At 36.2% G+C, this 27,253-nt stretch overlaps 1 protein-coding gene across 1 annotated transcript in view; it reads left to right on the top strand.

Moving 5' to 3' along the window:
• The first annotated feature begins 322 nt into the window (after nt 1-322).
• The window catches only part of LOC136854894 (pneumococcal serine-rich repeat protein-like), a 250,880-nt gene continuing 223,949 nt past the window's right edge, over nt 323-27,253 (top strand). The window contains exons 1-3 of the mRNA XM_067131427.1: nt 323-632; nt 15,443-22,046; nt 24,467-24,490. Of these exons, the coding sequence (XP_066987528.1) occupies nt 492-632; nt 15,443-22,046; nt 24,467-24,490 (6,769 nt within the window). The 5' untranslated portion in view covers nt 323-491. The remainder of the gene's footprint in view (nt 633-15,442; nt 22,047-24,466; nt 24,491-27,253) is intronic.

Genomic DNA, 27,253 nt, shown 5'->3' with positions numbered 1-27,253 from the left:
ATGAGTTTTTTTTGAGTTATTATTTTGATTTTTATGAGGAATATTAGCGGCTGACGTCCCATTAGACGGGTATAGATGTGAAGGCAGGGAACTGTCAAAACGGGGTATATTTTGAGGTGGCAATCACTGCCAGAATGATCGAGTGATGTCCCCCCTCTCCCTCCCTTCCCCGCTCCCTCCCTCTCTCTCTCTCTCTCTCTCTTTCTCTCTCTCTCTCTCTCATAATATGGCGGACAGGTGTCATCTTACGTGGCTCCGACATACGAGGCCAAAAGCTCGCCGCGCCGCTGGTTAGTCGGCCTGTGCAGCAAAAACAGCGGGCCCTAAAACAGCTGCAGCAGCAGCAGCAGGTGTGAATGTGGGTGAGTGACGACGGACAGCAGGAATAACAGCACCAAGAGCAAGCCTTCTTCGACAACCACAGCAGTGGCCCGGAGCGAATCTCGCTCAGTGTATCCGAAACGACGGCACTGCGCCTTCCAGACTCCGCCATGGTCCGGCTGAAGAAGAAAGGCCCGACCTTTGGGACGGCGTCGCTAGGCAGCCGCTTCCTGGCTGCCTCCTTCGTCTTTGGATACCGAAACCTCCTGATCCTCTTGGCCATCCTTGCGTCCTGCGTTTACGCCAACAATGTAAGTATGGGAAAAGGCGCAGCAGCAGTTGCAGGAGGGAAAAGTCGTTTGGGAACAGGTCCTTTCAAAATATCCTACTCTGCTACGGTGCGAGAGACTTTGGGGGCCTCTTACCATGACCATCATCACACTAGCCACCAACATCATCATCATCATCATTCTCATCATCATCACCACCATCACAGGGACTGCACAGGATCTAGCTGATAATCTTTCCTGCATCATCATCGTAGGATGTGGCATCTTCAGTTCGTCATCACCATTATCATTATTTAAAAAATTGTTATGTCCAGTTATATGCAGACAAATTGAGTGTCCTTCCAGCCTTAGAAAAGTGGAGAAAATCTTTAGAATAGAGACGTTTTGCATTCTGTAGAATAAAAATGATCCAGTACACGATATGGCGATCTGGGAAAGGAGGACAAAGAGCGATAAGTGGAGTGGAAAACAAATAAGATAAGAATTTCAGTGCAGATAAGACGCAGGACTCCAGTGTGTGAGATACGCTATCGTCACTTACACTTCCTCCAGTGATTTTTCGTTTGTTTTTCTGGTTCCTTTCTCTCATCGTTTTAGGATGGTCGAGAAAGGGATGATTAGGTGGCGTGGAGGAAGAGGTGCCAGAAAGAAGGATACTTTATAAACCAAAAAACGTGAAAATACGAGAATATAATATTCCCCTCAGGTTTCAAATACTAACCTCTCTGCTTGTTCTGTTCTGACTTCTAAAAGTGGAACTCTTTAGGCATCTTTCCAAGTTTTCATTTTGTCACCATTTCAAGATTTCTCGCAAGCCTATCCATCTGTCCATCTATCTATCTATGTATTTTTCTATCTTTTATCTATCTATTTATCCACAAGATTTTTGACGTGCGCTGAGTTTCAGTTACTTTTCATTGTCTTAAATTGTCAGAAAAGGGCGATGTTTTTCTCCTCGAATCCAAAACCCTTTTTAGTATGAACAAGCCTTGAGGTAAGCATTCAGTTTTACGCATAAGCCATAAAACTTGTAAGTTTTAACCTATAATCGACTCCTTAAAACGCATATGGCTACTTCTGAGTAGGCACCCACGTGCAAAACTGAAACTCGCTTACACACAGGATACGTGAAAGCATGCAAGATTCTTTCAGCCAGCGTTCAAGCAAGTACAAATCCTCTCCCCACGAGTGGAGTTATAGCTGAAAGCTAATTCATTTCCAATGGAAATTAGGGCGACGGGAAAAATGAACGACCCTCCTTTAATGTCAAGAGGTCGAAATATCAGGACGGAAGAAGGTTACACTTATCACGGGACAGAAATATTCAAGAGAACCTTGGGGGGGAGAAAAGTAGGAGAGTATCGGAAGATTTAAAGTTTTAAAATGCGACTGGAAAAGTCTTCGACAATATTCAGATGTTACATAGATTTCGGGAAGGATTACTGGGAAATTATTTATTTTCTTCAGATAGATTTCGAGCAGAATTATTGGTTCTTGAGAAGTAGTCTGCTTATATTATTAATATGGTTTCGTCTTTTTCAGGCAGTACCGTATATTCTATCTCCAAAATGTGACCTACAAGGTGTTATTTTTTGAGTTTCAGTATGATTTAAAAAAAAATCATTTTTAACAACGGTTTCCAATTCAACCACTTATTTTTTCTATTTTCTTGTTCATATACCTACCCTGTTAATTCTACAGACTAGAAAAAACTTATTGGCGAAGAATATTAGTTATTTAGAATCGTAGAATTAGAATCACTTAGCGAGAATGTATTTCCTCGAGCTAATTGGACGAATTTACATGAGACACTTAACTCGTCATTTACGTAGCACAAGTTCGGGCAGAGTTATAATTTGCTACGTTTTCTGATGGACCATTAATTTCAAGATATATATATATATATATATATATGGTTCATATATATATATATATATATATATATATATATATATATGTGTGTGTGTGTGTGTGTGTGTATATATATATATATCACATAAAGATTTATATATATACATATATGTATGTACATAAATATGTATGTATATATATATACATAATTATATATGTATCTATATATATGTATATATAAATAAATATATATATATATATATATATATATATATATATATATATATATATATATATATATATGTAAATTATATCAGTGCACAGATGACTAGCATGCGTATGCATACCTTTACATGCTTAAATGACTATACGTGTGAAAGTCCCAATGCATACTTATATTTCTCATGATAATACGCAATCCATGTGAACATATGTACATCAATGTAGTGCTGAGTAAAAATTTGTTTGCATATGTGAATCTGTGTATGTATGTACATACGTACGTATGTATGTACAGTCATTTTGATATATGTGCTTTTATATTTAAGACACCTTAAATATACCACGTCTGTTATGTGCGTATGTTATGTATTTATGTACACACACTTAGTAGCATATATATATTATATACACACACTCACATGCATATATACATACTGTGTATATATATATATATATATATATATATATATATATATATATATATATATATATATATATATATATATATATACATGTGTTATATATATTTCAAGCGGATGGTACCTAGCTGAAATTTTTATTTAAAAAAGTACAGGCTTTCAAGGACTGTTCTGTCCTCATCGTCCAGTAGGCGCAAAATCTTTTGGAATAAAATCTGTGCTAGATATCATCCTGTCTAAATGAGATCCTTCTATTAATGGTATTAATACATAAAACATTTTTGCAGGTGATCACGTCTTATATATATATATATATATATATATATATATATATATATATATATATATATATATATATATATATATATATATATATATATATATATATATATATATATATACATATATACATGTGTATACATGTGTGTGTGTGTGTTTGTGTTTATGCGTGTTTATGTGCCTGTGCACCCTTGGGTGTCATTCCTTAATCCTCCAGTTTAATGAAATGGGTCATGTGGATAGCTGAACAAACATCACCTCTTTTACCGAATGCGCTCCAAAGAAAGTCCCGAATGAGACGTTAATAATTTCAGCCAGGGCATTCAAAGGCAGTGGGAAATGTACAGCTCGAAAAATATTTTCAAACCCCGAAACCGGCCATTAAGAGTCCAACGTCACTCGTAATTTCCAACAGGTGCTGCGGGCTAATTACCCAAATGAGATCTCGCTAATTCGCCCAGGTACAGGAATGGCTGGGTGATGACTGGGTGAAGAGAGAGAGAGAGAGAGAGAGAGAGAGAGAGAGAGAGAGAGAGAGAGAGAGAGAGAGAGAGAACTTTCGACAGAATCTAAATTTCAGTCGAACCTTCTCGATATGCATCGATAAATGAGATGGCTAATTCGCTCAGGTACAGGAGTGGCTGGGTGATGACTGGGTGAAGAGAGAGAGTGGGGGGTTTATGTGTGTGTGTGTGTGAGAGAGAGAGAGAGAGAGAGAGAGAGAGAGAGAGAGAGAGAGAGAGAGAGGGAGGACCTCCGACAGAATTTAAATTTCAGTGGTACACCTTCTCGATATACATCATTAAATCATCTGCCCAAATAAAGTCACGTAAAGGGAATTAACATTTTACATAAGGCAACAGAAATTCAAATCTCCATACAACTGCGTCAGCGGGTCTTGCTATAGGCGAGTTTTCATTTCCGATGGTTTTGGAAAATTCATTCTCTCTCTCTCTCTCTCTCTCTCTCTCTCTCTCTCTCTCTCTCTCTCTCTTTCCACACAGTCATAAACACACTCCATGGTCTCGAGTGTGTACACACACACATACACACACATATGTATGCACACACACATATATATATATATATACACACACACACACACACACATATATATATATATATATATATATATATATATATATATATATATATATATATATATATATATATATATATCCACACACACACACACACACACATATATATATATATATATATTAGATTATATCATTCATGCTTGTTAAATGATTATAAATGTATATATGTATTAATGTAGACACTCACGTATTTAAAAAAAGAAGCAATAATTCATTATTTGCTGTTACGAATTATTTCTTTACGTTGATTAAAAGCGCAGTAACTGAGATTGCTTATGGCTTAGATACATTCGATATTATGCTACGTAAACTTCCTTCCATAAGAAAAAAAATATATATAGTAGTATATGCATTATACATATATATATATATATATATATATATATATATATATATATATATATATATATATATATATATATATATATATATATATATATATATATATATATATATATATATATATATATATATATATATATATATATATATATATATATATATGTATGTATACTGTAATTTTCTTAATGCAGCCTACTTTATATAATTGTTATAGAACATGAACTGAGAAAAACTTGAATAATGAAATATATGTTTATAAGTTTTTCACAATATAATAATAATAATAATAATAATAATAATAATAATAATAATAATAATAATAATAATAATAATAATAATAACAACAACTATTATTGTTATTATATTTCCTAGGGACTTGGAAACTAAAAGCGACATTTTTTCTTTTTGATATAAAAAGAGAGAGAGAGAGAGAGAGAGAGAGAGAGAGAGAGAGAGAGAGAGAGAGAGAGAGAGAGAGAGAGAGAGATTTGGGAAATGCGGGTCACCGAGGCGCTCTGGATTTCATGCATCAGTTTAGATGAGTTAAAGGTGGCATTAGGCATTGCGAATATAATTAGGTAAATGAGATAATTATGTTAATTGTGTTTTCTACTTTTAATTTTCTTTTTTATCCATCTGCGCATTCCTTCGTTAACTGTGGAGAAGGTTATTATCATCATGTTTTCATATCTTTATTTTGTGTTTGATTCAGACGGGAATTGATGTTGGACAATCCATCAAACATACACATATACTATATATATATATATATATATATATAAATTATAAATATATATATATATATATATATATATATATATATATATATATATATATATATATATATATATATATATATATGTACGAGTTTTATCTATCCATATAAAAAGCTCTTTAAACTTATTTGTTCAAAGTCCATGGAAAGACCAACAACTTTCTTTGTCGTTTTTACCCAAATACTTGCCATAGCCTTTTACTTTCCCTCCATTCCCGCTTCCTTTCTTCAGTCTTGTTGTCTAACATCTCTGACCATTACTTCTTAGCGCAAAAATGTGGGGTTTTCTCCAAGTTGCACCTTTAGTTCCTCGTACTTCATTTTCTGTAATTTCTGGATCTCTTTATCTTGCTGTCCAACGATTCCAACTCCCTCTTTCCACTTCCTCCAGCCCTGAATGACCGAAAGGGCCCCAGTGCATGGCTTGACAGTCTAAAGTTCATAAAACCATAGTCATTTACAAATCACTCTCTATGGGGTAACTTCTGTACATATCCACATGTTCTAAGGGCAACTCCTGTGGTATTTCGCCAAGTCTAGGGGTCTACCTCAGCTCTGTACTAAATGTACATCAGAATAGTGCTTAAACAACAGAAAATTGATGAAGTGAATATTTTCATCGAATATTTCTTAATTTTTATTAATGCATTATCTTTCCAGCTTTTTGAATCACCAATATCCAGGATTCATAAACTCATGACCCCACATTCCTTAGAATATCAAGGTGCAAGTTATGGAACTTTGTGCCCGTGGAGCTTTACAGATCAGCTGTTCTTTTACGTTGTGAATAACTCGATTATTACCGAACTCTTGAAGTCCCTCTAATGTTTTCATTTTCATTTTTATAGATATTATTTTGGTTATTGTCGTAATCTCTACCATTTGCTTTACTGATCGAGTTATGAAAGTTTGGTCTGATGACCTGGCGCTGGAACCGTGCGTCTGTGCCATATTTTCACTAGCGAGATTTCTCATGTTAATAAAAGGGGTGTCAAGATTGTGAATTCGACAGTCAGTTGTATTTATCTTCTTTGTTGTGTTCTTCCAGCCTATATCGATATAATTACTTATAGTTTGCCTTCGTTGGAAATTGACAATGCATGCATTATCCGTGAATCTTGCTGTTGATTGGCTGATAAATTTGACTTGTAACCTCTGGCTCTATCATCCTTCTGATTGGCTGATAAATTTGACTTCTAACCTTTGGCTCTATCATCCTTCTGATTGGCTGATAAATTTGACTTGTAACCTCTGGCTCTATCATCCTTCTGATTGGCTGATAAATTTGACTTGTAACCTTTGGCTCTATCATCCTTCTGATTGGATGATAAATTTGACTTGTAACCTTTGGCTCTATCATCCTTCTGATTGGCTGATAAATTTGACTTGTAACCTTTGGCTCTATCATCCCTCTGATTGCCTGATTTGACTTGTAACCTCTGGCTCTATCATCCTTCTGTTGATAAATTTGACTTGTTCTGGCTCTATCATCCTTCTGATTGGATGATAAATTTAAGTTGTAACCTTTGGCTCTATCATCCTTCTGATTGGATGATAAATTTGACTTGTAACCTTTGGCTTTGTCACCTTCTGATTGGATGATAAATTTGACTTGTAACCTCTGGCTCTATCATCCTTCTGATTGGATGATAAATTTGACTTGTAACCTCTGGCTCTATCATCCCTCTGATTGGATGATAAATTTAAGCTGTAATCTCTGGCTCATCTTGCTCTTCTGAATGGATGGTACATTTTAAGAGTAACATGTCTCTATCTCGCTTCTGATTACTCGATAAAATAAAACTGTAACCTCTACCTCTACCTTGCTCTTCTGATTGACTGGCTGATAGATTTACACTTTTACACATCTGGCTGCATCTGTCTTCTGGCTGGGTGATAAATTCAAACTGTAACCTCTGGCTCTATCTTGTTTGCGATTGGCTGATAAATTTAAATTGTAATCTCTGGCTCTGTCTTGCCCTTCTGATTGGCTGATAAATTTAAACTTGTAATCTTTCTGGCTCTATCATCCTTCTGATTGGCTGATAAATTTAAAGTTGTAATCTCTGGCTCTGTCTTCCTTCTGATTAGCTGATAAATTAAACTGTAATCTCTGGCTTTGTCATGCCCTTCTGATTAGCTGATAAATTTAAATTGTAATCTCTGGCTCTGTCTTGCCCTTCTGATTAGCTGATAAATTTAAATTGTAATCTCTGGCTCTTCCTTGCTTTTCTGATTAGCTGATAAATTTAAATTTTAATCTCTGGCTCTGTCTTGCCATTCTGATTAGCAGATGAATTTAAACTGTAATCTCTGGCTCTGTCTTGCCCTTCTGATTAGCTGATAAATTTAAATTGTAATCTCTGGCTCATCTTGCCCTTCTGATTGGATGGTACATTTTAAACTGTAATCTCTGGCTCTGTCTTGCCCTTCTGATTAGCTGATAAAATTAAACTGTAATCTCTGGCTCTGTCTTGCCCTTCTGATTAGCTGATAAATTTAAATTGTAATCTCTGGCTCTGTCTTGCACTTCTGATTTATAAATTTAAATTGTAATCTGTCTTCTTGCTTTTCTGATTAGCTGATAAATTTAAATTTTAATCTCTGGCTCTGTCTTGTTTTCTGATTAAACTGCTGATAAATTTAAATTGTAATCTCTGGCTCTGTCTTGCCATTCTGATTAGCTGATAAATTTAAATTGTAATCTCTGGCTCTGTCTTGCCCTTCTGATTAGCTGATAAATTTAAACTGTAATCTCTGGCTCTGTCTTGCCCTTCTGATTAGCTGATAAATTTAAACTGTAATCTCTGGCTCTGTCTTGCCCTTCTGATTAGCTGATAAATTTAAATTGTAATCTCTGGCTCTGTCTTGCCCTTCTGATTAGCTGATAAATTTAAACTGTAATCTCTGGTTGTCTTGCCCTTCTGATTAGCTGATAAATTTAAAATGTAATCTCTGGCACTGTCTTGCCATTCTGATTAGCTGATAAATTTAAATTGTAATCTCTGGCTCTGTCTTGCTCTTCTGATTAGCTGATAGATTTGATTATCTCTGGCTCTGTCTTAAATTTATGGTTAGCTGATAAATTTAAATTGTAATCTCTGGCTCTTCCTTGCCCTTCTGATTAGCTGATAAATTTAAAATGTAATCTCTGGCTCTGTCTTGCCCTTCTGATTAGCTGATAAATTTAAATTGTAATCTCTGGCTCTTCCTTGCCCTTCTGATTAGCTGATAAATTTAAACTGTAATCTCTGGCTCTGTCTTGCCCTTCTGATTAGCTGATAAATTTAAATTGTAATCTCTGGCTCTGTCTTGCCCTTATGATTAGCTGATAAATTTAAATTGCAATCTCTGGCTCTGTCTTGCCTTTCGGATTAGCTAATAAATTTAAACTGTAATCTCTGGATATGTCTTGTCTTTCTCATTAGTTGATAAATTTAAACTGCAATCTCTGGCTCTGTTTATCTTGCCCTCTTATGATTGGCTGATAAATTTAAAATGCAAATCTCTGGCTCTGTCTTGCCCTTCTCATTAGTTGATAAATTTAAACTGTAATCTCTGGCTCTATTTTGTTATTCTGATTGGGAGATAAATTTAAACTGTAATCTCTGGGTTTATCTTGCTCCTCTTCTGATTGGCTGATTAATTTAAAATGCAACCACCTCTAGTTTTATCTTTCTTGTGATTGGCTGATGAATTTAAACTGTAATCTCTGGCTCTATCTTGCTTTTCTGATTGGCTGATAAATTTAAACTTTAACTTTTAGCTCTGTCTTGCTTCTAATTATCTGATAGATTTCAATTGCCATCTTTGGCTCTATCCTGCTCCTGATTAGGTGGTATTTCGAAACCGTACCTCTTGCTCTGGTAAGTTTGAAGTGTGAGTTCTGGTGGGCGGCCAGCAGAAAGAAGGACCGACTGACTTCAAGTGGTATCGGCTGCTCATATTAATCGTCAGTTCCAAAAACCATAACCCACACATTGCACTTCAATCATCGCCTGTGTTCTTTGTCTCAGTAAACCTTTGAGGAATTTTTATTTTGTTTTTTCATTCTATACTTGATTCTCTCTCTCTCTCTCTCTCTCTCTCTCTCTCTCTCTCTCTCTCTCTCTCTCTCTCTGACTTCTTGCAGCTTTGCACGAATCATTACTCACAATCGTTGCACTATTGCACATGAGTGACAATCTACCGTGCTTTCACTTTTAAACCTTTCGCCTCTCTGAAAGTCCCTTTCACAACGGGTTTTCAGTTTAATGTCTAAATCTTCGGTGCTACATTGGCTTGTTATCTACGCGTCACCTACTCCGAGGTGCTAGTATTAAACACGGCGGAAGGTCCTTGGGATGCCGTGTTTAGTACTAGCCCTTCGGGGACCAAAGTGTTATATTCACCCATTTCCATATTATGTGATCGGCAAATTATATTAGTAAACGATATCTTCGTGCGGCCGTCTATTTTACATTTACCATACGGTGTTTAGTACTAGCACCTCGGAGTAGGTGACGCTAGATAACAAGCCAAAGTAACACCAAATCTTCCCTGAGTTAAAATTAAATCTCTACTCTCCTTTAAGATCACTTTGAGCCACCGTTTCCTTCAATGGGAGATCTTTTTGATCTGAATTACTTATCAAGAGCGTTATTACTTCTTTTCATTCCCTAGTTGTAAACTTGTAGCCATGGTAATTAAAGGCAGCAGTGACAATGAATATCAAAAATCCTAATTTCCCAGTTAAAAGCAATTAGTGTTAAGCTTCAGGTTTCAAATTCACGAAGTTATTTACCGTTATATATCCGTCTGAAAATGTGTTTTTGCAACTTAGAAGACAGTCTTAGACAAGTCGAAACGAAATAGAGAAAACTAGAGAGAGAGAGAGAGAGAGAGAGAGAGAGAGAGAGAGAGCTTTAGAGAGAGAGAGAGAGAGAGATTGAGAGAGAGAGAGAGAGAGTTGCAGAGAGAGAGAGTGCAGTTTTGTCAAGAGGTAGTTGTAGTGTGTATTTCTGAGAGAGAGAGAGAGAGAGAGAGAGAGAGAGAGAGAGAGAGAGAGAGAGAGAGTCAAGAGAGTTGAGTAGAGAGAGAGAGAGAGAGAGAGTTTTGTCAAGAGGTAGTTGTAGTGTGTATTTCGAGAGAGAGAGAGAGAGAGAGAGAGAGAGAGAGAGAGAGTTTGTCAAGAGGAGAGTTGAGAGTGATTTGGAGAGAGAGAGAGAGAGAGAGAGAGAGAGAGAGAGCTTTATCAAAAAGTAGTTGCAGTGCATACTGAGAAACAGAGAGAGAGAGAGAGAGAGAGAGAGAGAGAGAGAGAGAGAGAGAGAGAGAGAGGGAATAATATCGCACAAGGGAGTCTGCATTTCAATTATTTCTTAAATTGAAATATACAAGAAGACTGTAATACCATAGCTTATTAACGGGTCGGTTTAACTCAGGAATTTAGCAATTACATCGGCTCAGTTGTTAGTCGATCCTGAAACACTGAATGACAGGAAAAAGGGGGTTTCAAAATGATCAGGGAAGGTAACAGGGAGAATTTAGATAAAACAGTTAAGGAGACGATGATATTGACGATAAAAATGTTTGGCAACAGTAAGTCAAAGATGTACATTAATATAATGAACAAACTATGTAAGAAATTAATAGGAAATGGGGAACTTATGTATTCAAAGCAAGTATGTTAAACTGAAAAAGACATGAAAGTGGTAATATAATACACACAAACGCATATATATATATATATATATATATATATATATATATATATATATATATATATATATATATATATATATATATATATATATATATATATATATATATATATATATATATATATTATATATATATATATATATATATATATATATAATGCAAATATATGTCTATATATATACGTATGAATTGTATATTACATAGTATATACGCATATATATGTATATATCTACATATATCTATCTATATATCTATATATACTACCAGTATCTATCTATCTATCTATCTATCTATCTATCTATCTATATATCTATATATCTATATATATATATATATATATATATATATACAATATATATATTTACGTGATGTGTATATCTAATATTTAATTGCAAAAAATAGTTTCCGCTGATGTTAGCATATTCTTAACTTTGTATCTGTTTTATCTACTTTCTCCCAGTTACCTTTCTGGGTATATATATATATATATATATATATATATATATATATATATATATATATATATATATATATATATATATATATATATATATATATATATATATATAAATATGTATATATATATATATACGTATATATATATACTTATATTTATATATATATGTGTGTGTTTGTATGTGTGTGTGTATGGCATACTTCATCGTTTTCTAAAAGCCTGGTTTGATAACATTTCTCATTGACACTGAAATGACCAAAAGGCTACATAACGTCCCTTGCACGAGAATATTTTTCCACGCAAGTGTTACGTAAATGTCAAGAAATGTATTGACCAAGGAACTTCGGAGCAGTGGTTAATGGTCTATTTGATGTAAGTTATGATAACTTTCAGCAAACTCAGCTAATGAAAAAGGTTCCTCGTCAAATACGACATGATTTTTTTTACGTCGAGTCTTCACGTAATTACGACGGTGTCTGACACGAACAGGCGTTTCTGTCACCTCCATTAAGTTTTAGAATATTTTTTCGTTTACAGTATATATATATATATATATATATATATATATATATATATATATATATATATATATATGTATGTATATATATATATATATATATATATATATATATATATATATATATATATATATATATATATATATATATATATATATATATATATATATATATATATATATATATATATATATATATATATATATATAATGTATATGCATGTATGCATATATCTCGTCACCGTGTTTTATGTACTCTCATTTAGCTAAAATGTCGTTTAATATCCAATTCGCGCTACTTCGGGAATATCCCCGAAGGGGAATTATAAGTGATAAATGGACTGGTATCTCAGTGTTTCGAACACTCGACACAATAGTGCCTTCCAACGACTCCAGTCGACGGTCAAACCACCTACCCCTCAAGAGGGGTACAAGTTAATATGATAAAAATTCATGAAAAGAGCCACGTGTTCCAGACGTACCAGTTAGCTATCATGGTGGAGGTGGGTTGATGCCGGCGCAAAGTACAATTTCCCCGCTCTGGATTGGGGTAAACAAGCACGGAAGATTCGCCATCAAATTATACCTCTTTTGATAGGTAGTTGGTTTGACCGTCGACTGGAGTTGTTGGAGGGTACTGTATCTAGTGTTCGAGGCACTTCGGTACCAATCCATTGACCACTTATAATGCCCCTTCGGTGATATTCACGAAGTTTCGTGAGCTGGATATTAAACATTTTGCTTAATATATATATATATATATATATATATATATATATATATATATATATATATATATATATATATATATATATATATATATATATATATATATATATATATATATATATATATATATATATATATATATATATATATATATATATATATAATATGCACATGCAAACACACCCAGACATATCTAATTATAGATATACAGTATATGTATATATATATATATATATATATATATATATATATATATATATATATATATATATATATATATATATATATGTGTGTGTGTGTGTGTGTGTGTGTGTGTGTGTGTGCGTACAGTATATATACCTCCTCATATTTTAATGGCTGGGTTTAATAGCTGTTTTCCATTAGCAATGAAACAAGAAAAAAAAGCTACGCGAGGAGATTAACAAGCAAGTGTTACGTAAATGTCAAAAGACTATATTGACGAGGGGAATTTCAGAGAAGGGACGGTAAGTATCAACAAACTCAACTCATGAAAAATGTACTTCGTCGTATACATAATTTTATGTCGATCCTTCACATAATTGCCCCGATATCTGACGCGAACATGCTGTTTATATCACCTCCATTAATTCCTAAACATTTATCCCGGTAATATGTTGATTAATATCCATTAGCAAGGTACTGGTACTTTTTTATGACTATTTATATCTGAAGCTTTAGGCGGGAATAAAAAATAAAAACACAAATGCAATGCATTACTATCCTAAGTCAACTCTCTTATTTTTGTAATTTACTTACATTTTTATCTATCTTTATTAATATGTCAATTTATTTTTTTCTAACAACTAATCTCTTCTTTCTGTATTCCATATTACCTTATGTTACTTCTTTCAAATGAACACCGTAATCTTTGGAAGCTGGAATTTCGACTCAGTGGCCCCCGTGGGCTTGTTCCATGTGAGTGGGGTTCATCTTCTGAATAATAATAATAATAATAATAATAATAATAATAATAATAATAATAATAATAATAAATAATAATAATAATAATAATAAAATACTAAATCGTAAACCCTTTAATTAATAAGTACTGTGCATAAAGATGTATTCGTCATGTCATGACATGTCAAGATATGGAATAATTGGAGTCCACAACACAACTGATGACTGGATTTTTATCGTGATACATTTTGAATGGCTGATGCCACAAGGAGAGAGGAATTCAACCCCTGTCTGAGACCATGATGCTTAGTTTAATTTTTTTTATTCAAGTGTCATTACTTTCATTACTTTGTCCGACTAAACACAAGGGAAATCATTGCTCCATTCCAGCGGAAACTCGTATTTTTCTTAAAAAGCATTTTACGCCATTTATTGAATGACTTTTGATGTACTTTCATTCGTGTATTAAATGGCATTCTATGAATCAAACCTTCTAGTAGCTATCTATCTATCTGTAAACAATTTCTTTGTCCGTGGTTATGAGGTCAATCAGAGGCGGTTTTCTTGTCGTGTATATCCACTAAGTAATGGTAGATGGTTTACACACACGCACACTCATATATATATATATATATATATATATATATATATATATATATATATATATATATATATATATATATATATACGAGTTTCCGCTGGAATGGAGCAATGATTTCCCTTGTGTTTAGTCGGACAAAGTAATGAAAGTAATGACACTTGAATAAAAAAATTAAACTAAGCATCATGGTCTCAGACAGGGTTGAATTCTCTCTCCTTGTGGCATCAGCCATTCAAAATGTATCACGATAAAAATCCAGTCATCAGTTGTGTTGTGGACTCCAATTATTCCATATCTTGACATGTCATGACATGACGAATACATCTTTATGCACAGTACTTATTAATTAAAGTGTTTACGATTTAGTATTATTATTATTATATATATATATATATATATATATATATATATATATATATATATGTATATACATATGAGTGTGTCTGTATATACTGGGTGTGTGTGTACAATATGTGTCTTGTGCTGTAATTTTTACCACAGGTAGAGTTCTCACCAATTGCAATATATGAGAAATATGATCTACAATTTCATAGCGTTATTCATGGAGTTCCCATTTTACATTTTTATATTTTACAGTATTTTAGATTTAAACTTTTGTCATATTTACTACATATGAAACAATGAAATGGAATCTTGCTTTGCAGGATTGAGATAATTAGTCTTAACTTTCAGGCCAAAGTGTCTCCGTCAGTTAAATGCCAGTATTGTTATATTTTCTTGAGATTGTGATACAGAACGAAAATACCAGACCATTTAAAGAAAATCGACATGAAGCTAATGCCACTGGAAAAGGGTTGATTATCTTGGGAAATAAAATTTATTTTGTTCACAAATGAATTCTGAAAACAGATATCTTGGCTCATTATATTTTCACTCCTTTGTTCTGAATTTCAGAACGTTTATGAAGATGACGTGGTGTTCTACAAAAAAATTGAAGGCCAAGGCCCGTACCGCTGTGTGGCAAAGCTTCGATACACGATACACCACAAAGCAAGTGGATCTCTCGTCAACATTGACTGCGCCCCGGCTGAGAAGGACACGTGGAAGAGGGATGTAAACAACAGGAGACAACAGTCCTCCTCCACGGGTGGACCCTCTGGATTTTCGTGTGACGAGGTTTACCCTGCACCGTGGTGGCCCGAGAGCTGGGACAGCCAAGTTGCAGGATGCCGTAATATTCACATGTCGGCATCATCCTCATCAGAAGCCTTTGGTAACGCTTTGTCTTCATTTGCTCAAGAAATACAACCACAAAATCTCGACTGCTATTGCCCAGCGTCTGAAGATTGTTTCTGTCTTGCTAATCCCACTTCAAGTTCAGCTGTTGATTGTCTGTGCGAAGAGTCTAGCAGTTCATTCGTTGATTGTCTTTGCGAGGAATCCAGCAGCTCAGCCATCGATTGCCTGTGCGAACCCGACTGTTTATGCGAACCAAGTTCTTCTTCCTCATCATCATCCAGTTCTTCCTTCTCCTCGTCAAGTTCCCAGAGTTCATCATCGTCCTCTTCAAGTTCAAGCCAGTCTTCTTCCTCATTATCATCAAGTTCAAGCCAATCCTCTTCCTCCTCTTCGTCTAGTTCCAGTCAGTCTTCTTCTTCTTCTTCTTCAAGTTCAAGTCAGTCCTCTTCCTCTTCTTCTTCTAGCTCAAGCCAGTCTTCTTCCTCCTCTTCTTCAAGTTCAAGTAAGTCCTCATCTTCATCATCTTCAAGCTCAAGCCAGTCATCATCATCTTCATCTCTAAGCTCAAGCCAATCTTCCTCCTCCTCTTCATCTAGTTCCAGCCAATCATCTTCCTCATCATCTTCAAGTTCAAGCGAATCATCTTCCTCATCATCTTCAAGTTCAAGCCAATCTTCATCATCATCTTCTTCCAGCTCAAGTCAGTCATCTTCATCATCCTCTTCAAGTTCAAGTCAGTCATCGTCATCATCTTCATCAAGCTCTAGTCAGTCTTCATCTAGTTCATCCTCAAGTTCTAGCCAATCATCCTCTTCATCTTCATCAAGCTCTAGTCAGTCTTCGTCTAGTTCATCCTCAAGCTCAAGTCAATCATCTTCTTCATCGTCTTCAAGCTCTAGTCAGTCTTCCTCTTCCTCCTCATCAAGTTCAAGCCAATCTTCCTCTTCTAGTTCATCAAGCTCTAGTCAGTCTTCATCTAGTTCATCCTCAAGTTCTAGCCAATCTTCCTCTTCATCTTCATCAAGCTCTAGCCAGTCTTCATCTAGTTCATCCTCAAGTTCTAGCCAATCATCCTCTTCGTCTTCATCAAGCTCTAGCCAGTCTTCCTCTTCCTCCTCATCAAGCTCAAGCCAATCAAGTTCTTCATCTTCTTCAAGCTCTAGTCAGTCTTCATCTAGTTCATCCTCTAGTTCTAGCCAATCATCCTCTTCATCTTCATCAAGCTCTAGTCAATCTTCCTCTTCCTCCTCATCAAGTTCTAGCCAATCCTCCTCTTCATCTTCATCAAGCTCTAGTCAGTCTTCCTCTTCCTCCTCATCAAGTTCTAGCCAATCCTCCTCTTCATCTTCATCAAGCTCTAGTCAGTCTTCATCTAGTTCATCCTCAAGTTCTAGTCAGTCATCCTCTTCATCTTCATCAAGCTCTAGTCAGTCTTCATCTTCCTCCTCATCAAGTTCTAGCCAATCCTCCTCTTCATCTTCATCAAGCTCTAGTCAGTCTTCCTCTTCCTCCTCATCAAGTTCTAGCCAATCATCCTCTTCATCTTCGTCAAGCTCTAGTCAGTCTTCATCTAGCTCATCCTCAAGCTCAAGCCAATCATCTTCTTCATCATCTTCAAGCTCTAGTCAGTCTTCCTCCTCCTCCTCATCAAGTTCTAGCCAATCATCTTCTTCATCTTCGTCAAGCTCTAGTCAGTCTTCATCTAGTTCATCCTCAAGTTCTAGCCAATCATCCTCTTCCTCTTCATCAAGCTCTAGTCAGTCTTCATCTAGTTCATCCTCAAGCTCAAGTCAATCATCTTCTTCATCTTCATCAAGCTCTAGTCAGTCTTCATCTTCCTCCTCATCAAGCTCTAGCCAATCATCTTCTTCATCATCTTCAAGTTCTAGTCAGTCTTCATCTAGTTCATCCTTAAGTTCTAGCCAATCATCCTCTTCATCTTCATCAAGCTCTAGTCAGTCTTCATCTAGTTCATCTTCAAGCTCAAGCCAATCATCTTCTTCATCGTCGTCAAGCTCTAGTCAGTCCTCCTCTTCCTCCTCATCAAGTTCAAGCCAATCTTCCTCTTCAAGTTCATCAAGTTCTAGTCAGTCTTCATCTAGTTCATCCTCAAGTTCTAGCCAATCCTCCTCTTCATTATCATCAAGCTCTAGTCAGTCTTCCTCTTCTTCCTCATCAAGTTCAAGCCAATCATCATCCTCATCTTCATCAAGCTCTAGCCAGTCTTCATCTATTTCATCCTCAAGTTCTAGCCAATCATCTTCTTCATCTTCATCAAGCTCGAGTCAGTCTTCTTCTTCTTTCTCATCAAGCTCTAGCCAATCATCTTCTTCATCATCTTCAAGCTCTAGTCAGTCTTCATCTAGTTCATCCTCAAGTTCTAGCCAGTCATCCTCTTCATCTTCTTCAAGCTCGAGTCAGTCTTCCTCTTCCTCTTCATCAAGTTCAAGCCAATCTTCCTCTTCATCTTCATCAAGCTCTAGTCAGTCTTCATCTAGTTCATCCTCTAGTTCTAGCCAGTCATCCTCTTCATCTTCATCAAGCTCGAGTCAGTCTTCCTCTTCTTCCTCATCAAGTTCAAGCCAATCATCTTCTTCATCTTCATCAAGCTCTAGTCAATCTTCATCTAGTTCATCATCAAGCTCAAGCCAATCATCTTCTTCATCTTCATCAAGCTGTAGTCAGTCTTCTTCTTCCTCCTCATCAAGTTCAAGCCAGTCATCATCTTCCTTTTCATCAAGCTCTAGTCAGTCTTCATCTAGTTCATCCCCAAGTTCTAGCCAATCATCCTCTTCATCTTCATCAAGCTCTAGTCAGTCTTCATCTAGTTCATCCTCAAGTTCTAGCCAGTCTTCCTCTTCCTCCTCATCAAGTTCAAGCCAATCATCCTCTTCGTCTTCATCAAGCTCTAGTGAGTCTTCATCTAGTTCATCCTCAAGTTCTAGCCAATCATCCTCTTCATCTTCATCAAGCTCGAGTCAGTCTTCATCTAGTTCATCCTCAAGTTCTAGCCAGTCTTCCTCTTCTTCCTCATCAAGTTCAAGCCAATCATCCTCTTCATCATCTTCGAGCTCGAGTCAGTCTTCATCTAGTTCATCCTCAAGTTCCAGCCAATCTTCCTCTTCGTCTTCGTCAAGCTCTAGTCAGTCTTCCTCTTCCTCCTCATCAAGTTCAAGCCAATCTTCCTCTTCTTGTTCATCAAGCTCTAGTCAGTCTTCATCTAGTTTATCATCAAGTTCTAGCCAATCATCCTCTTCATCATCATCAAGCTCGAGTCAGTCTTCATCTAGCTCATCCGCAAGTTCAAGCCAATCTTCCTCTTCATCTTCATCAAGCTCTAGTCAGTCTTCATCTTCCTCCTCATCAAGTTCAAGCCAGTCTTCCTCTTCATCATCATCAAGCTCGAGTCAGTCTTCCTCTTCCTCCTCATCAAGTTCTAGCCAATCGTCTTCTTCATCATCTTCAAGCTCGAGTCAGTCTTCATCTAGTTCATCCTCAAGTTCTAGCCAATCTTCCTCCTCACCTTCATCAAGCTCTAGTCAGTCTTCCTCTTCCTCCTCATCAAGTTCTAGCCAATCGTCCTCTTCACCATCATCAAGCTCTAGCCAGTCTTCATCTAGTTCATCCTCAAGTTCCAGCCAATCTTCCTCTTCGTCTTCTTCAAGCTCTAGTCAGTCTTCCTCTTCCTCCTCATCAAGTTCGAGCCAATCATCTTCTTCATCATCTTCAAGCTCGAGTCAGTCTTCATCTAGTTTATCCTCAAGTTCTAGCCAATCTTCCTCTTCATCTTCGACAAGTTCTAGTCAGTCTTCCTCTTCCTCCTCATCAAGCTCAAGTCAATCATCTTCTTCATCTTCATCAAGCTCTAGTCAGTCTTCATCTAGCTCATCCTCAAGTTCCAGCCAATCTTCCTCTTCGTCTTCTTCAAGCTCAAGTCAGTCTTCCTCTTCCTCCTCATCAAGTTCAAGCCAATCTTCCTCTTCATCTTCATCAAGCTCTAGCCAGTCTTCATCTAGTTCATCCTCAAGTTCAAGCCAATCTTCCTCTTCATCATCTTCAAGCTCTAGTCAGTCTTCATCCAGTTCATCCGCAAGTTCAAGCCAATCAAGTTCTTCATCATCTTCAAGCTCTAGTCAGTCTTCACCTAGTTCATCCTCAAGTTCAAGTCAATCTTCCTCTTCATCTTCATCAAGCTCTAGTCTGTCTTCATCTAGTTCATCCTCAAGTTCAAGCCAATCTTCCTCTTCATCATCTTCAAGCTCTAGTCAGTCTTCATCTAGCTCATCCTCAAGTTCTAGCCAATCAAGTTCTTCATCATCTTCAAGCTCTAGTCAGTCTTCATCTAGTTCATCCTCAAGTTCAAGCCAATCTTCCTCTTCATCATCTTCAAGCTCTAGTCAGTCTTCATCTAGCTCATCCTCAAGTTCTAGCCAATCAAGTTCTTCATCATCTTCAAGCTCTAGTCAGTCTTCATCTAGTTCATCCTCAAGTTCAAGCCAATCTTCCTCTTCATCATCTTCAAGCTCTAGTCAGTCTTCATCTAGCTCATCCTCAAGTTCTAGCCAATCAAGTTCTTCATCATCTTCAAGCTCTAGTCAGTCTTCATCTAGTTCATCCTCAAGTTCAAGCCAATCTTCCTCTTCATCATCTTCAAGCTCTAGTCAGTCTTCATCTAGTTCATCCTCAAGTTCTAGTCAATCTTCCTCTTCATCATCTTCAAGCTCTAGTCAGTCTTCATCTAGTTCATCCTCAAGTTCTAGCCAATCTTCCTCTTCATTTTCATCAAGCTCTAGTCAGTCTTCCTCTTCCTCCTCACCGAGCTCAAGCCAATCAAGTTCTTCATCGTCTTCAAGCTCTAGTCAGTCTTCTTCTTCTTTCTCATCAAGCTCAAGCCAATCAAGTTCTTCCTCCTCTTCATGCTCTAGTCAGTCTTCATCTAGTTCATCCTCAAGTTCTAGCCAATCTTCCTCTTCATCTTCAGCAAGCTCTAGTCAGTCTTCCTCTTCCTCCTCATCAAGCTCAAGCCAATCAAGTTCTTCATCCTCTTCAAGCTCAAGCCAATCAAGTTCTTCATCCTCTTCAAGCTCTAGTAATTCTTCATCCTCCTCTTCATCAAGCTCAAGCCAATCAAGCTCTTCATGCTCTAGTCAGTCTTCGTCTAGTTCATCCTCGAGTTCTAGCCAATCATCATCTTCATCTTCATCAAGCTCTAGTCAGTCCTCTTCATCTTCTTCCTCCAACTCCAGCCAGTCTTCATCTTCATCATCTTCAAGCTCCAGCCAGTCTTCCTCATCTTCTTCATCTAGTTCAAGCCAGTCATCTTCCTCCCTCTCCTCCAGTTCAAGTATCTCATCCTCTTGCTCATCTCGAAGCTCGAGCCAATCATCATCTTCGTCTTCCTCTAGTTCTAGTCAGTCTTCTTCATTTTCTTCTTCATCTTCGAGCTGTAGTTCATCTTCCTCCTCACCCTCTTCAAGCTCAAGCTCGTCATCTTCAAGTTCAAGCTCCTCTTCCTCTTCACCTAGCTCAATCTCATCTTCCTCATCTTCCAGTTCAAGCTCACCTTCCAGTTCAAGTTCGTCTTCATCATCTTGTAGTTCAAGCCCATCTTCTTCATCTAGCTCTTCATCCAGCTCAAGTTCATCTTCCAGCTCAAGCTCATCATCCTCATCTTCAAGTTCAAGCTCATCTTCTTCATCTAGCTCATCTTCCAGCTCAAGCTCCTCTTCCTCATCCTCCAGTTCAATCTCATCTTCTTCATCTTCCAGTTCAAGCTCATCTTCCTCATCTAGCTCATCATCCAGCTCAAGTTCATCATCCTCATGCAGCTCAACCTCATCATCTTCATCTTCAAGTTCAAGCTCATCTTCTTCATCTAGCTCATCTTCCAGCTCAAGCTCCTCTTCCTCATCCTCCAGTTCAATCTCATCTTCTTCATCTTCCGGTTCAAGCTCATCTTCCTCACCTAGCTCATCATCCAGCTCAAGTTCATCATCCTCATGCAGCTCAACCTCATCATCTTCATCTTCAAGTCCAAGCTCATGTTCGTCAAGTTCAAGCTCCTCCTCAAGCTCCTCAGAGTGCTCATTAATGAATTCGGTCTCATCCCATTCAAGCTCCTCGTGTTCAAGTTCCAGTTCAAGTTCAAGTTCCGTTTCAAGCCCGAGCATTCTCCAATCGGTGTCTTGCAGCAGTTCGAGCATTTCCGAATTCATTTCCGTGTCATCACCATCTTCGATTAGCTCCTCATGTACCTCATCCATATCAAGTTCCCCCTGTAGTTCCTCCTTTGAAAAATCGATATCTAGTTTCAGTAGTGGTACGTGGACCTGGTTTTATTTTTCTCCCTTACAGGATAGTATAGTAATCTAGTTAGCTAAGAGAAACCACTATTTATTTAATTTTTATGCAAATGGAATCTCTTACGCGCATACATATATAGAACTGCACATAGGAATAATATATATATATATATATATATATATATATATATATATATATAGAACTGCATATACATATATATATATATATATATATATATATATATATATATATATATATATATATATATATATATGTATATATGTAAATGTATATATACATACGTATATGCTTATATAGTATGCTGGTGTCTGTCTGTACAGACATATTTGCGTATACTGAATGCTTTTGCCCTCTCGTCTTTCACCTTTGCATAGAAAGCAGTGCATACACAAAAATGGCAGGTGTAAACACCAACGTTATTATATACATATACATACATACACACACACATATATACATATATAAATAGATATATCTACATGTAAAGACATATGTGTATATATATATATATATATATATATATATATATATATATATATATATATAATGTGTTTACAAAACTTCATTTTATGAGCAAGAACGTACTGTGCAGATAGATAAAAGTACATACATCTGTCTCTCTCTCTCTCTCTCTCTCTCACTCCGTCTACTTCACTCACAGATTCAAGCAAATGAACAAAGACAGAAACACACATACACACATGATTAGGCAGAGAGGCAGAGAGAGAGAGAGAGAGAGAGAGAGAGAGAGAGAGAGAGAGAGAGAGAGAGAGAGAGAGAGAGAGTTACAAGGATTAGTATGCCTCAAAGGCTTTTTAGTCCATCCGAGGGGACATCATTCGCTCATTTATCTCTAGGAGCAGGCTTTACTGTTCATTTACAGTGTTCTAATGATTTTGCCCACTTTTCTTTTAAACGCTTCCACACTGTTGCTGGTGACGACTTCTGGTGGCAGTTTATTCCATGTGTCACATATCTTGTATGCGAAAAAGTTCCCACAATGAGATGCGTTGTTTTTCTTCAGTTCTAGTTTCCATCCATTATTTCTTGTCTGGTTTTCGTTTAATGTGAAGAGGTTACTGTCTACTTTTGTTAAGCCTTTCAGTATTTTGAATGTTTCTGTGAGTTGTCCTCGCAACCGTCGTGTTTCTAAGCCATACATGTTCAGGCTCTCTAGTCGTCTTTGGTAACCTATTTGCCTGATGGATGGAATTAACTTTGTGGCTCTTGCTGGTACCCCTTCTAATCTATTTATGCTCTTTCTTAGTGTTGGTGACCAAAACTGTACTGCATATTCAAGATGAGGTCTAACTATGGATGTGTAGAGCTGCAGCACCGTTTCCTTGTTTCTGTATTTGAACTGCCTCTTTACGTATCCCACTAGTTTCTGTGCCTTCTTTTCAGCTGTTATGCACTGTTTTGTGGATATTAAGTCCTTGGTAATAATGATTCTAAGGTCCTCTTCTTGTTCTACACTATTCATGTCATTCCCAAGCAGCATATAGTTGGCATGAGGGTTGCTTGTTCCTATTTGTAACACTTTACCCTTATCCAAGTTAAAAGGCATTTGCCATCTTTTTGACCACTCTCCCATTTTCCTTAGATCATTTCTTAAACTTTCCACTGTATCTGGGTGTGCTGCATTTACACCTAGTTTGGTGCCATCTGCAAATCTGGCTATCCTGCTAGTTAAGCCAGATAAATAAAAGAGAAATGGATGCTGGTGATGGTGATTTCCGAGGATATATGGTTAATTATTATAAACAGGCTGAAATACAGAATAAATCTTGTTAGATTTGATTGACAGAGAATAATGAAGCTTTTAGTATGATAGGGATAAGGATTTTCCTAATCTTTAAAAACAGATATATACACGAATGTACACATATCTGCGTGCATACATAGGAGCTATAGATAATACATGAGGCTGCAAGATATACATGAGCATATCATGTACAAGTAAGTACCTTGAGTATGTTGAGTGTAGTAATGTTTCGTCTTGTTTTCCCCTTCATAGAATAAGATGAAAATTACTGATATGACTGCCAAATCTTGTTGCCCCCAACCACCCCAGAGTTAAACAAATAGAGAAAATTAACAGAAATAAGAATTAAGAAAAACCTTCCGAAAGGCAGTGTCATATTTTCATCAAATTTTGCAAAACACTTCACAAAACAAAAATGAGTATTCTGAGATGATAGTTGCAAAATATTGCTGCGATAAATAAAGAAAGGGATAAGGCCTTTAATTATTATTATTATTATTATTATTTTTTTAGAAAATGTGTAAAACTATTATAGCCGTGAAGGAAAAATATTATTCCTTCTTTGAACTTAGTTGTGAATGTTTATTGACGGGATATGCTATATTCATATGCTGTGCCTAAAGACTAATTCCTACCTCTTGGTTTTGCAGGTAGCTCATCGAGCAGCTCAAGCAGTAAGTACCTCAAAAAGTTCGGTTGTGATCAAAAAGTAATCAGAGGGACGGGGGATTGTGGGCGGGGCCGGCGCCTGGAATGCAGAGACATCTGGTGAGCAAAAGTAATAAGAATTAGTCGAAATCTCTCAGGTGCTTTTGGCGTCTTCTATTCAGCAAGCAGGCACCTGCCTCATCGAGTAAGAAACACCTGCTTGAAACTTCAGCAGGTTAGTGGTCTTGGTTTTAAAAGTGAGGGAACCTACTTTTCAAATAAGCTTACATTTAAAGTAGCTTTATCTACAAGTCGAAATACGATTTCAGTCGGCTTGTAAGGATGAAAGTGCAACGCATATACATGTGCCCTCTGGAGGCAGTTGTTTGCATAAAAAAGGTTCGAGCTCTATCTTCAGAAGAGAAAAACAGATGGCAGCAGATTTTAGAAGCTTCATGCTTCAAGCAAGCGTAAAGATAAGTTTGCAAGGTTAGTAAACAGATTAATACGTAAATTATTGCCGTTAAGACTGGCAGTATACTTATTCTTGCCAGCACTTAAAGATCACTCTACAAGCAGGTAGCCTATAGCCCCGTTACTATAAGAGATTTTATAATGGCTAGGTAATTGTCAACGGAATGTTATTTCCTGACGTTGTTGCTGTCTGCAGTTCAAGTCGAAATTTCATGTGTTGGGAAATTCAGCGGATATAATGCAGTACCAATATCTTAAGTGATAATACTTTACAGGGTATTAGTTTATTAACATCCCAAAAATGGTATATGGATTCTCTCGAATCCCGGTTCCTTACACTCCCGAAATATCTCCGGGAGTGTTAGCAAGTCTTCCGAAGAATGTGAAGTGATTAATGTGAAAAATATAATATGAGAAGTTTAATTCAATCAACGAATCTCAAGACCTAGCAGGAAAGAGAATTTTTAAGTTTAGAAAGCTTCACGCAAGTCCTAAGCTTATCTGAAGTTGAACGAAGCCACGAGAAATCCCGAGCGACATCAAGCGTAGAAGACTTACAAGATCTTTAAAAGAAGAAGCTAAGTTTATCAGCATTGAACGTGAAAGTGTTTTTAGAGTCAACAGAAGGACAAGAATGTTTCTTAAATGGGAAATAAATAATCTGGCATTCTTGCCAGATGCTAAGGTTGAACTTTGGGCGCTGCGCTATCTATAACCAGTTTGCAAAGTCTTGACTATTTTTATTGATTGCTTTCATTGGCGACTTTTCTTTTCTTTGTGAGGGAAACGGTTCAAGATTTTGCTTATTTCAGTAGATTCAGTGTCCCCTCTGAGTTATTTTAAGAATTCATCAATATACGAGAATGGCTGGTCTGTGGTAGTCTCATATATATATATATATATATATATATATATATATATATATATATATATATATATATATATATATATATATATATATATATATATATATATATATATATATATATAATCAGAAAGCTACAAACGTCCTTTAATATCCAATTCACTCTGCCTCGGAAGTAATATATTTTCATATATATGTTACCGAAGGGGAATTTTTAGTTGAAAATAAGTCCACCGTCCCGTGAGGTCGAACCAGCGACGGACGAGGAATCAGGACTACAGTGACACACTAACCATTCGGCCACAAGAGAGGGTTATTATCACTGGTGATGTGATAAATAGTCATATATATATATATATATATATATATATATATATATGTATATACATACATACATATATATATATATGTATATACATACATACATACATATATATATATATATATATATATATATATATATATATATATATATATATATATATATATATATATATATATATGAGAATGGCTGGCCTGTGGTAGTCTCATATATATATATATATATATATATATATATATATATATACATATATATATGTATATATATGTATATGTATATATATATATGTATATGCATATATATATATATATATATATATATATATATATATATATATATATATATATATATATATATATATATATATATATATATATAAGATTGTTAGTGTAGCCATGTCTTTAACCATCTGTCTTCGATAAAAGTTGAATTGCAGTAAATGAATTTCCGTTGGTGCGGTTCCACGTAAAATAATTGCTATGGTTAAAAACATCAAAAAACAGAAAACAACAGATCTTGCAAAGTTGCACGAAGATGAATTGGGGCCCAAAGTCTGCTTTCTGCTTATGTTTAACATCAAGCCGCGTCATTTAACAATATTCAAGCTCATTCTACGTGTTTTTCAAACTATTCTGTCAAGATCTTCTTACAAGAAAACGAGAAGTTCTGCGCGAAAGATAAACTCAAGAGCCGTATCTTAATTTTTTTTTTCTGGAAAGGTGATTTCACAAGCCCTACCTTATCAGCTCAACGTCTTTGATTTCCCAGGTACCGAAGAGGTCATTAGCCGGTCACCTGTACCAGCCACATCTTTCAGCAGCACGTCAGGTAACGCGGCCTCCAGCCACCAGATCAGCAGCTCATTCACCAGTGAGTTTCAAGAATATGATTTTTCATTTGATGTACTCCAATCTATCGATAACGCTTACGAAGATACAATTCACATTATCAAGCCTTCAGCCTCCGAATAATTCACCATAACATTCTAGTGAATTTCAAGAATGCATAAACCAGTGCGTCCAATTTTTAGATGTTTCACCTTTCATGTAATGCCTCGAGCAGGGCGATTTCCATTAGACAGCACACAAGGACAGCTTCCTTTTTCTTTATGATTTTATAGGTAGCAGG

This window comes from Macrobrachium rosenbergii, chromosome 3 (assembly GCF_040412425.1).
Source record: "Macrobrachium rosenbergii isolate ZJJX-2024 chromosome 3, ASM4041242v1, whole genome shotgun sequence".
In the NCBI taxonomy this organism is placed as follows: Eukaryota; Metazoa; Arthropoda; class Malacostraca; order Decapoda; family Palaemonidae; genus Macrobrachium; species Macrobrachium rosenbergii.
The sequence above is the reverse complement of the archived record's forward strand: the minus strand, read 5'-3'. Positions and strand labels throughout refer to the sequence as shown.